Raw genomic sequence first — 16,154 nt, forward strand, 5'->3', positions numbered from 1 at the left:
GTTTTCAATTCAAAAAGGAATAAATAGAATTTGCTTAATTTTAAATATCTAACCTCTTTGAAAGCATTTTGCTGATTAAGCTAAAAAATGAAAAAAATGAAACCTTGAAATTATTAATTATTCACAACATTTTAATTACTTTGCTGAAAATAGCCGTTTGGATCATAGTACATTTTTTTTATTTTGCAGGATACTATTCATTCCAAAAATTGAATGTCAACGCCTTTTTACACTTTTTGACGGAAGTTACCCAACAACAAATGGAAAAAATTAGAGACCCGGTGTTTTTGATAGACAGCAGCGCTGTTTTTGGAGAGTGTTGGCTAAGGAATGTTTGGCTATATCTAAAACATAAATGTCCGACATCTTTGGACCCTGTTAAAGAACTTAATTTAATCAAAACAAAAGAATCAGGGGTACTAAAAAAATTATCTGATGCGTTTATCAGCGAAGCTGATACAAATGGGTCTCGCATAGAAATTTTGAAAAAATTCAAAATTTGGATAGTTGATATGAATTTTCATGACCATCCATTGCTTGCACCAGGAAAGGGAATTGTAGAAAATACAGATGACGGAAATGCAAAGCTTTTACAACGTTGCATACAGTATGGTGTAAGCTCATTTAACACCTTCTGCTCAGATGCTGATAGGGAGTGGTTCAAAGAATTCTTACCTGTAACCCTTCCAAAATCATTAATCCCCGCTTTAGAAAATTTAAGGTTATTCAAATGTTTTTCTGGAGTCGAGAAATCAAGTCAAATTGGTTACACATCTGTTAAGGAGTGCCATGATGTTTTTATTGGAGACGAGGACTTTCCAATTCAGTTTCCAAAGATTATGATTATGACATCGACAAAAAAAGAAGAACGACTTCTCTCGGAACTTTGCTATGAAAAAGTGGATCTCACAATTTGTGTCCAAACATGCATTGAAAAAATAGCAAATGGTAGTCTTCCAATGAGTGAGGAAACTAAACGTAGGTTTTGTTTTTATGTATTAGAAAAGCAATCGATGCTGAGAAACTGGTGGAAAATTCAAACAGATTTGAATTCAGTAAGATTTATCAGAAATGGCACGAGAAAACTTCACTCTGCAAATGAACTTTATGATCCAAATGACCATCTGCTACTAGAGATTTTCCTTTCAGAAAACAAATTCCCAGATGAGGACGGAAAGAAGATGGACTTGCTAAGGCATTTAAAGTTTCAGAATAGAAACAGTTCAGCGTACAAAAGCGATATTGTGCAAACATGCCAACTATTTGATTCGACCATTCATGAGCATTCCATTAAAGAAAGAAAGTCAAAAGCCTTATTGCAAGCTTTTCGACAAAACCAAAAACTTTTCAATTCCGTTTACAACTCAATTCACGGTTTCAAAATATTGCCCTTTAAGCAGGACAGAGACAAAAACTACCCCTCATCAATGGCGTGGTATTCAAATTTAGAAAAATTTGTCTCCTTAGAAATGATTTTCAGTTCTAAATTCGAGTACATTGCTGGATCAGTTCTACCCACATGTATTCAAGAATGGGAGGAACTTATTGATACCAATAAAGCACCTCAGTTGAATCACGTCATGCAGCATTTTTGCCTGGTTATGGAATTTTACAATGATGATGAGCATGCGGAATACAGTTATCTCATGAGAGAAGTTTATCAACATTTAGCTAAAAGAAATTTGAGAGATCTTGCATCATTAATTCCGCAGAAATGCGTTTTGACAGAATTAGGATTTAAGAAGGCCACGGACATTTACATAGAACGCAACAAAACGGATGTCGATTTAGCGCCATATTACATTCTACTACCAAAGGAATACAGCCCACTAAAAGAATTTTTTGAGAGGCTAGGTTGCAATAAAAAACAGTCTTGTTATCTGCTTGTTGAAGCACTGAAAAAAATAGAAGAAAGGCAATTGGAGGCAGAAGACATTAGTGAGATGTCAGCGAGGACATGGGAAAAGTGAAGAAAATTTTGAAGAAATTATCAGAATATGCAGAAGATGAACTAGCTGAAATAAGAGAAGAAATCCTGGTACCTGTCCACAGTAAAGATACAAGTGCACTTACGTTTCGACTCGCGCACGAGTGTGCATACTCTGATTCAGATTGGTTCAGCAAGACATTCACAGAAGAAGATAACATTTGTCTAATTCATTCAAAGATTGAAAAGGAGATTGCAAAGAAACTTGGCGTGAAATCGTTAAAAAAATTTACACTATCAGATGCAGAAGAAATTTCCTCGGAATTTGGACAGTCAGAACCATTAACCCAGCGCTTGAATCGTCTTTTAGAAGAAGGGTATACAGATGGATTATCTGTTCCAAAGGAGCTGATTCAAAATGCTGACGATGCCGGTGCATCTGAAGTGTATTTCCTTTATGATGAAAGAGAAAATAAGGATGCGAGAAGTTGTCTTATAGACCCTGGAATGGAAGGATGTCAAGGACCAGCACTGTGGACTTTCAACAATGCAGTTTTCTCTCCAAGTGATTTTCAGAATATTCAAAAACTTAGTGGAGCAACAAAAAAAAAGGACACTACAAAGATCGGGAAGTTTGGGTTAGGTTTCAATGCAGTTTACAATTTAACAGATGTTCCAAGCTTTGCAAGTGGAAAGCACTTGGTGTATTTAGATCCACATGGAAAATATCTAGGAGAAGCCATTATTCATGAGAAAAGTCCAGGGATCAAGCTTAACCTTTTGAATACAACCATGCTCCGTAAACTTGAAAATCAGTTTAAACCCTTTCAAAATGTGTTTGGATTTAAATCGTCAGAGTTTTCAGAAAAGAAAGGGTATAATGGAACGATATTCAGATTCCCTCTGCGTACAAAACACCAAGCTCTTGATAGTGAAATAAGCTGTAAAGAATACTCTCGGCATGAAATGGAAAAACTACTGAAAATGTTTTGCAAATCAAGCGGAAACATGCTCCTATTCACTCAGAATGTAAAAAAAAATTAAACTCTTTCATGTCAGAGAAAGAAGTACAAATCCCGATAAAGATATGGAGCTCGTACTTACTGTCGAAAAGGAGGAAAAATTTGGAAATTCACTGACACTCAACAATGATAATATATTAAGTGCAGCTTCAAGACAGTGTAGTAGATTAGACAAGCCCCTACACTTTTCATCAGTGTGCAACACAAAGATAACAATTGCTTCTTGGGGTCATTCATGGGTTGAGAATTTGACATCCAAAGAAGAAACCAACTGGTTAATTTCATGGGCACTTGGAAGAAAACAGTCTTTAAAACTTTTTCGAGAGAAAAGTAGTGACGGAGCACTTCCGTTATCCAGCGTTGCAATTCCAGTGGATGGACAATTTTTGCCTCGCTTTCTGTGTGCAAGATCATCTGCTTTCAAGAGGTATGGATTCTATGAGACAGGCCATCTGTTTTGTTTTTTGCCATTGCCAATAAGGACTCCATTGGCCTTCCATGTTAACGGAACATTTGCTGTATCATCTGATCGCCAGCGAATACTAGTAAGAACAGAGGATGACAAAGAAAATACAAAACAAACGGTCTGGAATAACTGTCTGATAACTGATGCAACACTGGAGGCACTTCTCGAGCTTCTTATTGTTTTGAAAAATACTGTAACTAATGATATTTCATTTTATGAATTATGGCCAAAAGAAAATGAGGACCGCTTTTGGGAGACATTTCAACATGAATTTTATAGATGTATTGTAGAGCGCGAATTAACAATTTTCAAAACGCATCTCGGATACATGAAATTTCAGGACTGTATGTTTTTGCACACCGACTTGAAAGCTGACAAGCAATTGTATCAGATTGCTGTGAATATTTTGAAGAAAACTCACTTAAATGGAAAAGTCATTACAGAGATTCCTAATGATGTTTACAATGAACTGGAGAATTGTCTTGGTACATTATTTATGAAGCATGTGGTGACATATGAAAAGTTCATCACAGAAAGCTTCTTGCCGAGTATATCTCTTTTCACTGGGGAGGAATATGACCGTATTGTCCTTGGTGCACTGAGATCAAGAAATAATGTTATTCTTTCAGCTATGAAAGAAAGTAAATGCATCACAACTTGTCCAAGTAGTACAAGAAAAGCACCAGGAGACCTAGTTCATCCTCGTTCCACAGTATCTGGAATATTCATAACAGAAGATGAACGATTTCCTACAGATTTAATCTGCAAAGAAGATGACTTGGAAATACTCACAAGACTTGGAATGATGAGGTATGATGTGCCATTTGAACTCTTGCATTCACAATGTAGAGCTACTGTTAACTTGTCCAAACTTTGTACAGAATGTGCATTGCTCCGTTCTAAAGAAATTGTTAGATATATTCATAGGAACTTTTTAACATTTTCCAAGGAAAATTTAGACAAAATGTCTTGCATACCTTTTCTACCAGTGGGAAAAAACCTATTGAGTGGCCTGTTAAATGGCATAGTGATACTGAAAAGGAACAACATGAATTTTTGAAATGCAAAATACACGAAAACGGTGCAGAAGGTATTGAATTGTACGAAAAACCAAGCAATTTGTATTTTCCTTCCACAAAAAAACTGGTTGGGTGTTCACGAGCTGTGATAGGTAGATACGATATGTATCAGTATTATGAGAAAGAACTAAAAGCACTTGGTGTAAGAAACGAAGAGGATGTGGATTTGGAAACCCTCAAACTTCAGCTCACCGAAATAACAAAGGTTTCCGATGGTGCTCAAAATAAAGACGTTGAAGACATTTGCTTTGAAATTTATGCGATTTTTGCAAAGCAGTTATCAGAACCAGGGGTGGGAGAATTTATACGAACATATTTGTCGAATATGCCTTGTATCATTACAGAAAAGACATTTGCTTATCCTAAGCAAGTTATCTTTTCCTTGATGCATGATTGTAGTCCTTACTTTTATGGTTTGAGATCGAAGTATGCCAATCGTTTTTCTTCATTGATGGAAATGCTTGGTGTTCGAAAATCGTTTGAGTCAGAGGATATTGTTCGCGTGTTGTTTACGATGAAGGAAAAGTATGGTGATGAACAGATGACGGAAGGGGATTTGGCTTTAGTTTGTAGGATGGCAATACTGTTAGAAAATTCTAATTTCATTCCAACGGAGGATCTCTACCTACCAGATTCGAATGGTTTCCTTTGTCATGTAGATGAATTGTGCATTGACGATTTTGATTGGATTTCTACAACTGTGTCAATGAGATTTTTAAATACTGCAATACCTCTCAAGTTGGCAAAAATGACAGGGATTAAATCCAAAAGAGACCAAAGTATTTTAAACGATTCCGAAGAACTTGGTGATGAGTTTGGACAACATGAAGAACTTACAACTCGAATCAAACGAATTTTGGACGGATATCCAGAGGCTTGTATACTGAAGGAACTTCTTCAAAATGCTGATGATGCTGGTGCTTCAGAACTACACTTTATCAAAGATTTTAGATCTCATGGTAAGGAACACATTTTTAGTGACAGTTGGAAGGAATTGCAAGGGCCGGCATTGTGTGTCTATAATGATAGCATATTTACTGAAAAAGATTTACAGGGAATTCAGAATTTAGGAATAGGAAGCAAAGCAGACGATCCAACATCTACAGGCCATTATGGTGTTGGCTTTAATGTTGTTTACCATCTCTCTGATGCTCCATCATTTATTACAAGAGACTGTAAAACTGGCTTGGATACGTTGTGTGTACTAGACCCTCATCTAAAATATATTCCTGGTGCATCTCCAACAAAACCAGGTCGAAAATTTCAGAATGCATCCAAAAGAGTGGGGAGAAGATTTACAGACATCATGCCTTGCTATTTAGATGGTAGTGGGATTTGGAAGTCTTCACGTGGCACTTTGTTCCGATTTCCAATTTCATCAGTAGATAAAAATGGCACTCTAAGACAGGAATTCATTGTAAAGGCAGAAGCTTCTTGTGAATCACAGGAGAATGTTAGGTTGCACCAATTGGTTCTTGATGTTCGACAACAAATGAAGAAGGATTCGGCATATGTATGCAGTGTAGGAAGAAACGAAATAATGTATCATTTGAAAGTAGACATTGACAACATATGCACACAAGAATGGCTGATCGTTGCTGGATTTGGTTTTAAGGATGAAAAGAGAATTCCAGATAGAGTGAAGAGAGCATATGAGGAAAGACGTCTTGCCTTGTTACCAAGTTCTGGTGTAGCATTCAACCTTAAGAATAAAAAGCTTATCAAGAATCAAGATGTAGCAAAAAGCGTTCATGTGCCTTTAAATCTTTTCAAGGCGTTTTGCTTCTTGCCGCTCCCTCTCATAACAGGTTTGCCAGTTCACATCAATGGACATTTTGCTTTGGATCACGAAGCACGTCGCAATATTTGGTGGCCAGACGATACATCATCAGATTTCAAACTAGAATGGAATAAATGTTTGATTGAGAACGTTATTGTGCCAACTTACATTTCAACTCTTCAATATCTGAAAACTACGTTGTTTCCAGAAATAATATCCAGGAAACCATGGAAACAGTTGCACAAATTTCATCAAGCATTTCCTTTTATGAGAGTTTTAAAGGACAAAATATGGGAATTCACAGCAAAAATCTTATACAACCAAATTGCAGAAACTGAATGTTGTCTATTTCCAATTGTATGTAGAGATTACCAAAAATTGGAAATATCAGATGAGAATGATACCGAAAGCGAGATTCAAACAGAAACAAAAGATGAAAATAGAGTTGAAAACAAACCAGTAATACAAGAAGAATCATTAGAAATCAGATGGGTGGCAATATCATCAGGTACCTTTCCTTCTTACTTTGATGAAATCAAATTCCAGCTGAAAGACGATTTCAAAAGACAAAGTTATGACGCATTTTATGGAAAAAATTATAAGGAAATCATGCTATGGGCGTCAGAAACATCGGAATTTCTAGCAGGTGTGCTGAAAGACATTGGAATGAAGCTTATCGAATCACCAATGTGGATATATGACTGCATGAAATACGCTGGCGCTCAAGTACAAACTGTATCCCCACGAGCAGTGTTACAGTTTTTGAAATCATATGATGATATCAATATTGACAGGTGTAAAATTGAAAAAGTGAATGTTCATGTTTCAGTGACAAGGTTTCGATGTGTTGAAGGGATGGTATTTCTCCTTGATTACTGTTTAAAGGACAATAAACTGAGTGCTTTGGAATTTGAACACGTTCCTCTTCTTCTAACAGCAGATGGGCATATTCGCAAGTTCAGTAAAATGACCACAGTTTTTATAACTTCTTTTCCGGAATTACTGCCTGCATCTGCAGACAAATTTGTACATATGTCAGAATTTTCCTTGTTGAAAAAGAATAAAGTTTTTGAACCTTTTGTGAGGAATCTTCAAATCTAGGACTTTGCTAGTTGTGTTTCATACAATGTTCCCAGGAAATATTGTTGTGGATTGACAGTGTCCTGGGATAAGCACAAAAATGACCTACCAAATTTAGAATGGATGAAAAAGTTTTGGTGTTTTCTCTCGGAAAATCTTGCCTGTCTTGAAAATGAACATTTTTGTCAAAAATTAGAAAGCAAAAAACACCATAAGAAGAAAAAGATACCAAAAAATGATGAAGATATGCCTATTGTAAAATTACGCAGCAGAATCATGAAACATATAGGGGAGTGTAGTTTTCTCCCTGCTTGCGTAAATGACAAACTCTTACTTTACGCTTTTAAAGACGGAAAACAGGTTTTGAAAATCATTCCTGGTGTGGACAGACCGGAACAATCGGCGATGATATCGTTGAATATACCAGTGGTGGATGATGACTGCCTAACTTCCGAAATACATGGATATTTTGTTGCAAAGCGATACATTCCTGAGATATTAAAATCTATTGCAGTTACCGTGGAAAACGTTTTAGATACCTTGGATTGTCTGTTTTATAACAGAGGACGTTTAAAATTAGAAAAGGAAACTTGCAAAGTTATGCTAGATTATTTTGTTAAAAGCGTTGAAACACTAAAAAAGGATGAAGAATCTCGGAACAAACTAAGGTGCCTTCCCTTCTATTGTGGTCTGCTCAGCAATTTTAGTACACTGTCAGAAGACACTATAATGGTGTTGCCTGATAGAGTTCCTGTTGAAGGCATGAAAGAATTTGGTGCAGAGAGGAACATTACGTTTATCAAACCGAGTGGCCTATCATTAGATTTCCTGAAGTATCTTGGTTGCATAGTGCTATCAGAGAGGGATATTTACATTAACTACATACTTCCCAATTTCAAAATCCTACCATCAGCGGCAATTATGCATCATTTGAAATTTATAAAGGATATTGTTTTACCGGGACTGAACTATTTTCCGAATGAAAATGACAAACGGCAACTAGCAATGTTGAAAAATTTACTGCCAAAAATTGCTTTTCTTCCAACAGAATCAGACAAATTAGCGCGTGCATGTGAATTCTTTAATCCACACAAAGAAATTTTTAAAATTGAAAATGAACTTTGCAGTGAATTCGAACTGCCCCTCCCACCCTTTAATGAACAAGAATGGGAATGCTTTCTTGTCCACTGTGGAATTAAAAGTGACATTACGCCTGAGATCTTTGTGGGATTGCAAAGGTTAGCGAATTCTGGACTCACGGCAAAAGTTATTGCAAATTCCAAACTCGTGGTGAGAATACTTTTTACAGAGAACAATGATCTTTTGCAAAGTCGCTTTTTGATAAATGAGATACAAGGTATTAGGTTTCTCATTCCTCATCACATGCGACGAATCTTCTTATCACTGGCGTCGCAGTTTGAAAATGGAAAAAGGCTTGTTTCTTTCCGCAATTCAACAATGCCTGCAAATGATCTCCTTGTGTGGTCGGTGATGGGGATCATATCTGAGGATATTATTAATATGATGAACAGGTCTGATATCGGCGTAGCAAAGAAATTGTTGGGTCTCGTTGAAACGCCTTCTATGTGTATCATACTAGATCATTTGAGAATTATATGCAGTTCTCTCAAAGATAAAATGGAAAGCCTTTTTTACGAAAATGATGAAGTGGAGGAGGCTGTTACTCTAATGATGAATAGAATATACAGCTATTTACAGAAAAATGCAAATGACGAGTCCAAACAGGTGTTAAAAACTGTGCCGTTTATCTTCATCAAAGACAGAAAGTTGCTTGCATTCCCTGAACAAGTTGTGTTGGATATCAGCAAAAATGAGGAGATACCCCCGTATTTGTGTAAAGCACCATTGTATTTTGGCCAATTTCATTCAATGTTTGAGATGCACGGGGCTTCGAAATCTTTAGAATGCAGTCACCTAGCCAGAGTGTTGTATAAAATATGGAAGAAATCAAAAGGTAATATTTTGGAACCCAATGAAATATTTAGTACAGAAAAAGCTGTGCAAATTTTATTTTCCAAACTTAAAACAGAAAAAACTGTCGATATGAAAGTACCAACCTTGTACCTACCCAGCAAGAAAAGAAACTTGATTTGTGGTAATTCTTTAGTATTTGTGGACAACAAACTTTTAGAAGAAAGAATTGGCAACAACATGCCAGATATGGACTTCTTTGTTGGATTCAAAGAGTTAAAAATAAATGTTTCTGATCCTGTTTTGGAGATAAGTTTACTACCACAGAAATATAGACCACATTTGCTGTCAAAGGTTGTGATTGAAAAAATAGAATCGGATTGTAAAGCATGGACAGTTCCTTCTGATTATGGAACAAAACTTCAGAGATTTTTGCATAGTCCTGAATTTTTTGCTGGCATATTTAGACTTGTTAGAGATGAACTTTACAATAACGACAAGAGTTGTGGAGAAAAAGAGGAAATGGATATTTTGGAAAAACTCCAGTCAGTTGTTGTACTTTGTGTTGAAAGACTGACAACAGTTATGACGTATGAAAACAAATCACTGCCTAATACGTCAAAGAATAGGTTATTTTTTTCAACAGAAGAGTGTGACGACAATAAAATTTCAAAATTATTCATATATTTCAAAGTTGTCAAAGATACAGATATGCTGGTGTGGATAAACAGTATAGCTAGAGAAGTATCAAGAAGCTTAAATGCATTCCTTGGTAAACCTCTGAAAGAGAATCAGATGCATCTACCAGATTTGTTGAAATGCATACAAGATCCTAATGCAATAGAAAGCGAGTTGGATAATCTGGAAATAAGAAAGATTGATGTAGGCAGATTGTCAACATTTCTCCCATTTATGCCAGAACTTGGCACAGAAATACCAATAATTTTACACCATCTGTTAGATAATTCATGTACCTACATTGAACCAGGAGAATTTGTTGCATATGAACTGTTTGATCCAATTATAGATGAAGATGACACTTGTGACACAGAACCTGTATACATCTTGGCAAAGATTCTGAAAACTATGTCCAATCGTTTGGATTGTTGTCTAAATGCTGATGAATGGTGCATCCGTTATCTGATAGATGTTGGGAGAGAAGATCCTCTTGAAGCAGTTGCATCCAAAGTATATAAATTTATTCGGAATGATAATGCAGACCAGAGTGTTGACGTCGTGGATGGCGCTGTAGTTTTCAGCTGGAATAATGATAGAGTCAAAACTTACATCAGGGACGTTCTAAGAAATGCGTTCAGGAGATCAGATGAAGAATTTAAAAGAACTGTAAAACGGCTAGTGCTTCAATATCACCCTGACAAACATCAAGATAACAAGGAGTATTTCAACGAATTGACTGTTTTCATTTATTTTATAAAGAAAAGACTAGAAGAAGGTCAGTCAGTCGATGACATTGATATTTTCGGAAACTTCAATAAAACGTTAAATGTCCCAACATCTGCGTTTGCAAGAAGATGTTACAATCGTGGAACCTCATATGCAAGGAGACGGGGTGATTACCAGTCTCAAGGATCTAGTGACTTTTTTAGACAATTTTTTTCAAGGGGTTCTCAACCGGGACAGGCGAGGAGGTGGTTTCAACAAGCAAAATCTGACTTTCGAGCTTCGTCTACGGACAAGACGCAGCCTGATGCGTACAACTGGGCATGTTATAAATGTCATCAGGTGCATGATTTATGTTGTAATTTTTTTCTCCATCTGATATTTTATTATGTATTTTAAAGGAAACCTGTTAGATGTTATACAAATCTTTATCAATTGATACTGAAAAAAAATTGTGTATTTGATTTACGTTAATGCTAAAAAAGAAAAAATATTGAATTTTGCATTAAGAATTTGTTACATATTTTTTAATTCTGCATATACTGAAATCTGTTATTTGGCTATTTTCTAGTCTGCAGAGAAAGCACTCAAAGCCCTGTTGTATCAAATTGATGCAGACCGAGTAGATCGCACTCACAGTTTAGCTGTGCTAGCCCATTGGATTGATGATGTTGAGCTTTTGGGACTTGCTTGTCATTTGGAGGGAATAACTGGCAATTATTTCCAGATGCGATATCCAGATGCGGTTCCTGGAGGACATGGCATGGCTACTCCTTCCGACATTTACACCAAAAACCAAGCTGAGAAAGCTGTTGAATTTGTAGGGAAAATTCTTGAACTCGTGGGAAAAAAGATTCCAAATGTATAACTAAATTGGTATGTCAGTTCCAAGTGGACATTCATACATGCATTGTTTTCCCATTTTTGGTCACCTGAACCAAAAGCTTAAGTGAACGTTTGTGATCAAAATTTGTCCATTGTCTTTCGTTGTCGTCGTTGGTGTTTTTAACCAGGTTTTCCATATAAGTTTTGTTATTGAAATGGTGAAAATGGCGGGCAGGCGGCTGCCGAAAGGGTACCCCTTTTGTCCGGATAACCCCTCCTACAGTTTTGAAGATAGGATGTTTTGCAGATCAGAGATGTGCATACTACTTGGATTTTAATGTTTGATTATTTATGAAAAACATATCAGCTGTTGAACTTAGTAATTTTATTTCCAAAATTGCATATAGCGTACATCATTTGTCCGGATAACTCCTCCTACAGTTTTGAAGATAGGAAGTTTTTTTTTTACCTTTCTCTTTCTTTTTTGCAGATCAGTTGTACATATTAGAGATGTGCATAGACTGATATTACTTCTATTTTAATTTTTGTTGATTTATGCGAGAAATACCAGCTGATGAATTTTTTTTTAAACAAAATGTTGCACAATAGCGTACCCCTAATAGCTTCCTCATACTGTTTTCAAGATAAGAAATTCTTATTTTGCAGATGAATTGGACATATATCAGAGATGTGCATACTGCTTGGAATTTAATTTTTTGATCATTCATGGGGGAAATGCCATTCTTTGAACTTAGTCATTTCTATGCACAATATCCTTATAGGGTACATTGATTTTGTTGTGATGTCATCTCCTACATATTTCGGAATAGAAGGTTTTTATAATAAACGACGTTCACATTTACAAGAGTTATTTCCCTTCTGGGTCATTTAGGGTCAACCAACTTAAGGCGCTGTTTTCCCTCTATAACATTACCATCTTTATGCGGCAGTATCTGATAAATAACATCTATATGTGTATGTTCATTATTTTTTCTTTGTTGCTCATTACTTTGTCAATAAAGATATGGCATAGAATTGTAAAAAGACTTTTAGATTATAAAAAAAAATATAGGCAAATTACGTAGGATATAGTGAGAAATATTGGTTTTACACGACAAAGGGAAATAACTCTTGCAAATGGAAAATTTGTCTATTCATGTAAGAAATACTAGTTCTGTTCTAACAAGGAAGAACCCGTTTGGTGTCACATTGACAGCTTTTGACTTGATCATTAACTTTTCACATAATTACATGTGTATCTTCTTCTCCAGAATCACTGAACAAATTTCAACCAAACTAGCAGCAGAACTGTAGCTCTCTGGTTGAGAAAAGTCGGACAGACAAACCAGAGAGCTACAGATCCAAGCACTTTAAAAACCTTCGATTTACGGCGACGCTTTTTTTGTCGCTCGCTTCGGGTATATTTTATTATTTACTCCTATTCCTGATACCTATATACTATTCAGGCGTGTTATTCTAGCAAGACTTCAACATGGACAATAAAACCCAAAGCGAGCGACAAAAATTAAAGCGTCCCCGTAAATCGAAGGTTTGTAGAATTCTTAGATCAGTAGCTCTGATTTGTCTGTCCGAATTTTCTCAACCAGCGAGCTACAGTTCTGCAGCTACAACCAAATTTGCCACAGAGTTTGCCACAAAATTAAGTTTGTACAAATGAGTGGTTACACCCTCTTTGAAGGGGAGATAATTAGGAAATTTATTTGGAAGCATCCTCAGGTAGTGTAGAACCAGATTTGTTCAAATCATGACCAGGGCGGGCCCTGGGCCACAATTATTGGCTTTAAAGTTTTACATAGGAATAAAAGGGGAAATCTGCTGATGAAGAAGAGCTCAAGTAAGGATTGTAACCTTTGGACCCATTGTTTAATTTCAAGTGTACTTCTCCTTTCTGTTAGTTTTAAAGTAAGAATGTATACTTTACACATATGGATAAGATAAACTGGGAAGGAATTTGATAACTTCGCCATTTATGCTTTCTATCCATTAGAAGTGATACATTTGTTTCTACTCTCATTAAAAATAAAATCTTGTTGTTCATCGAAATTTGCAAAGTTTACTAATCATTATAAAGCAATTTTTCACTGAATTGCAACCAAAAAAAAAAAAAAAAAAAAAAAATAGAAAATCTGCTATTGCACCCCAAACAATTGATTGATTGATTGATGCTCAAAGAAAGAGTGTATTTAAAAAAAACAAACGCACACACACACACACCCTCACATAAGCATGCACACACAAAAGGAAATAATTAATGTTTGCTTGCTTTGGTCGAACCCAACTTTTACAAAGCAAAAGTAGAGATTGCGGAGGAAAACGTACAGTATGTCTTTGTTACTCTGAGCTCCTCGGGTGGCTCGTACGTTGCATACTCTCATACTATGGAGTGTAGCGGAGTTAGTCGAGGACTGCTGATTGATTTGTTTGTTGGACAAGGTAGTGGAACGAAGAAATAATTTTCGAGAGACGTGATTGGAGTAAAAAAAAAATATTGATTTTTCTGATAAACCTCTTATTTGAGTTTTTTAATGTTTTGAAGGAATGAAGATAGTTAGCTTAGTGAATATATAATTGTTCAGAAACTCAAAAAACATTTTGCTTCTAAATAAGGAAAAGCTTAAAAGGCCGCGTATGTGCGCCCAACCTTTTTGTCTGTAAAGAATGCATAAGAATGAAAAAATCCAGAGTTGAATTTTCAGAGAAAAAAAAATAGAAAATGCTATTGAATATTGAAAATCTCTACTTTAGTACAATTTTGATTCGAACCAATTAGAATCAAAATAATTACATGAAAAGTAAATGTCGTTAAACTAATGTACAATTTATCATACCAGGGAAGTTAAATTTGTCGACATTGAGAAAAAAATTAAAACATTATTTCCAAGTTAATCTTAACTTATATTTAAATCATCGACGAAGTTGAATTTTTGACAGAAAAAAAATATTTGTAGAGTTTCATAACGATTGTGAAAGCCATCTCTGAGAACATTCGCGGACAAAAATATAGGTGGAACGTCGCTGAAACGGACACTTGACAGCAACATTTCTGAAATTATCCGTTCTTTACGTCCACCCCATTCCAATTTTTTGTAGAAAGCACATATACAGGATGCTAGATAAAAGCTTTTAAAGTTTCAAAAAGATTTACTGACAAATAACTGAGAAAAACGAAAATAAACATTTATCATTTTTCCTCTGTTTCTATGACAACGGTGGATATTTTAAAAAAAAATTCAAAGGTGGCTGCACAGCTACAGTTGGTGATCATTTTTTCTGTAAAGTTTCTGTAAGTTTGTCTTAGCCATCTCCGAGAACCTTGTCGGACAAAATCACTTGCATTTTTTTTCGTTGAAATGGTCACTGTGACAGCAATTCGCAAGTTTTCTTAAATTGTCCGTTATTTCAATCCATTCTATTCCATGTTTTAGCAGAGAGAACTAATACTTTGACAGGACAAAATGAATAAACCTTAAAAGTTTCAAAAAGATTGGTTGGCAATTTACTGAGAAAAAAAATGAAATTTAAAAAATTGGTCTTTTCCCCCTTTTTCATGCATATGACAACAGTGGCCATGTTGAAATTTTTGAAAAGTGATTGCACATTTACAGCTGGTAATCAGCATTTCAGTGAAGTTTCATCATAATCGCTGTCTTCGAGAAATGTGCGGACAAGGTTAATGTTGGAACAATATATAGTAAATGTGATATGTCGCCCCGACTTCGTTCGAGGTAACGTAGTGATATGTTTAGATTTTTAGAAGTATAATTGATGTATGTTAAAGTATATTTTGGTACCTATTTTGGATTTGTTTTGCATATAGACTTTTCTTTAAACTTTTTTTTTTGCATAGGAAACCAAGGATACATTTATATCAGTACAACTATTATGGAGAAAAAAATGAGGATCAGGTATACCGACAAATGTGTCCAAATTTCAAGAAGAGTGCAATTATGACGAATTTCAAGTTTCTGTAAAATGTGATAATTGGAAAAATATTTTAAAATGCTTATTAAACACTGAATATATGTACAAGTAAATGTTTAACGGTTTTTAATACATGTATATGTAGATACTATGTGGATTGTTTTAATGTAAGCGTCGATAACACATGTAGTTGTTTGCAGAAATGCAATTCTTTGTTGAAGTGTTTGCTTAATATTGTATTTTTTTTAAAAAATCCAGAACATGTTAAAACATGAACTTTACTGTGTAGTTACAATGTTCTTAATAATTAAAGTATGGTTTGAAGAATTTTCTTCTTGTTGAGTTTAATTTGTACAGAAAAATTGTCTTAATGTACGAATATGATTGTACATATTTAAATAGAAATGTAAAATGAACAATTTTTTGAAAATCTTTCCTCTCATTTATAAAGGAATCAAATGTCATGCTTTAAAGATTTTGTGTGTTCGAAATAACAACTGTTTGTATTATTTTTTTTGAAAATGATTTGTGTGTTTTATATTTATAATATTGGTATTTGACAATCGTCAACTTTAGAATTTTTTTTAAAGCAAAGCTAAAAACAACGTTGCAGTTGTAAAAACTGTATGACCTACATGTAATATTAGTAGATGTTTTGTTAAAGAGTTTAAGGGTAAACGTTCATTTGGTTAAAAATGAA

At 35.1% G+C, this 16,154-nt stretch overlaps 1 protein-coding gene across 1 annotated transcript in view; it reads left to right on the top strand.

Moving 5' to 3' along the window:
- LOC133192837 (sacsin-like) overlaps positions 1-15,760 on the top strand; it is a 99,517-nt gene extending 83,757 nt beyond the window's left edge. Inside the window, 6 exon segments of the mRNA XM_061328843.1 lie at positions 190-1,940; positions 1,943-2,959; positions 2,961-4,404; positions 4,407-11,029; positions 11,259-11,563; positions 15,381-15,760. Of these exon segments, the coding sequence (XP_061184827.1) occupies positions 190-1,940; positions 1,943-2,959; positions 2,961-4,404; positions 4,407-11,029; positions 11,259-11,555 (11,132 nt within the window). The 3' untranslated portion in view covers positions 11,556-11,563; positions 15,381-15,760.
- The last annotated feature ends 394 nt before the right edge of the window (positions 15,761-16,154 follow it).

This window comes from Saccostrea echinata, unplaced genomic scaffold (genome assembly GCF_033153115.1).
Source record: "Saccostrea echinata isolate AGI-Se365-2 ecotype Australia unplaced genomic scaffold, CSIRO_AGI_Sech_v1 ptg000025l, whole genome shotgun sequence".
Classification (NCBI taxonomy): Eukaryota; Metazoa; Mollusca; class Bivalvia; order Ostreida; family Ostreidae; genus Saccostrea; species Saccostrea echinata.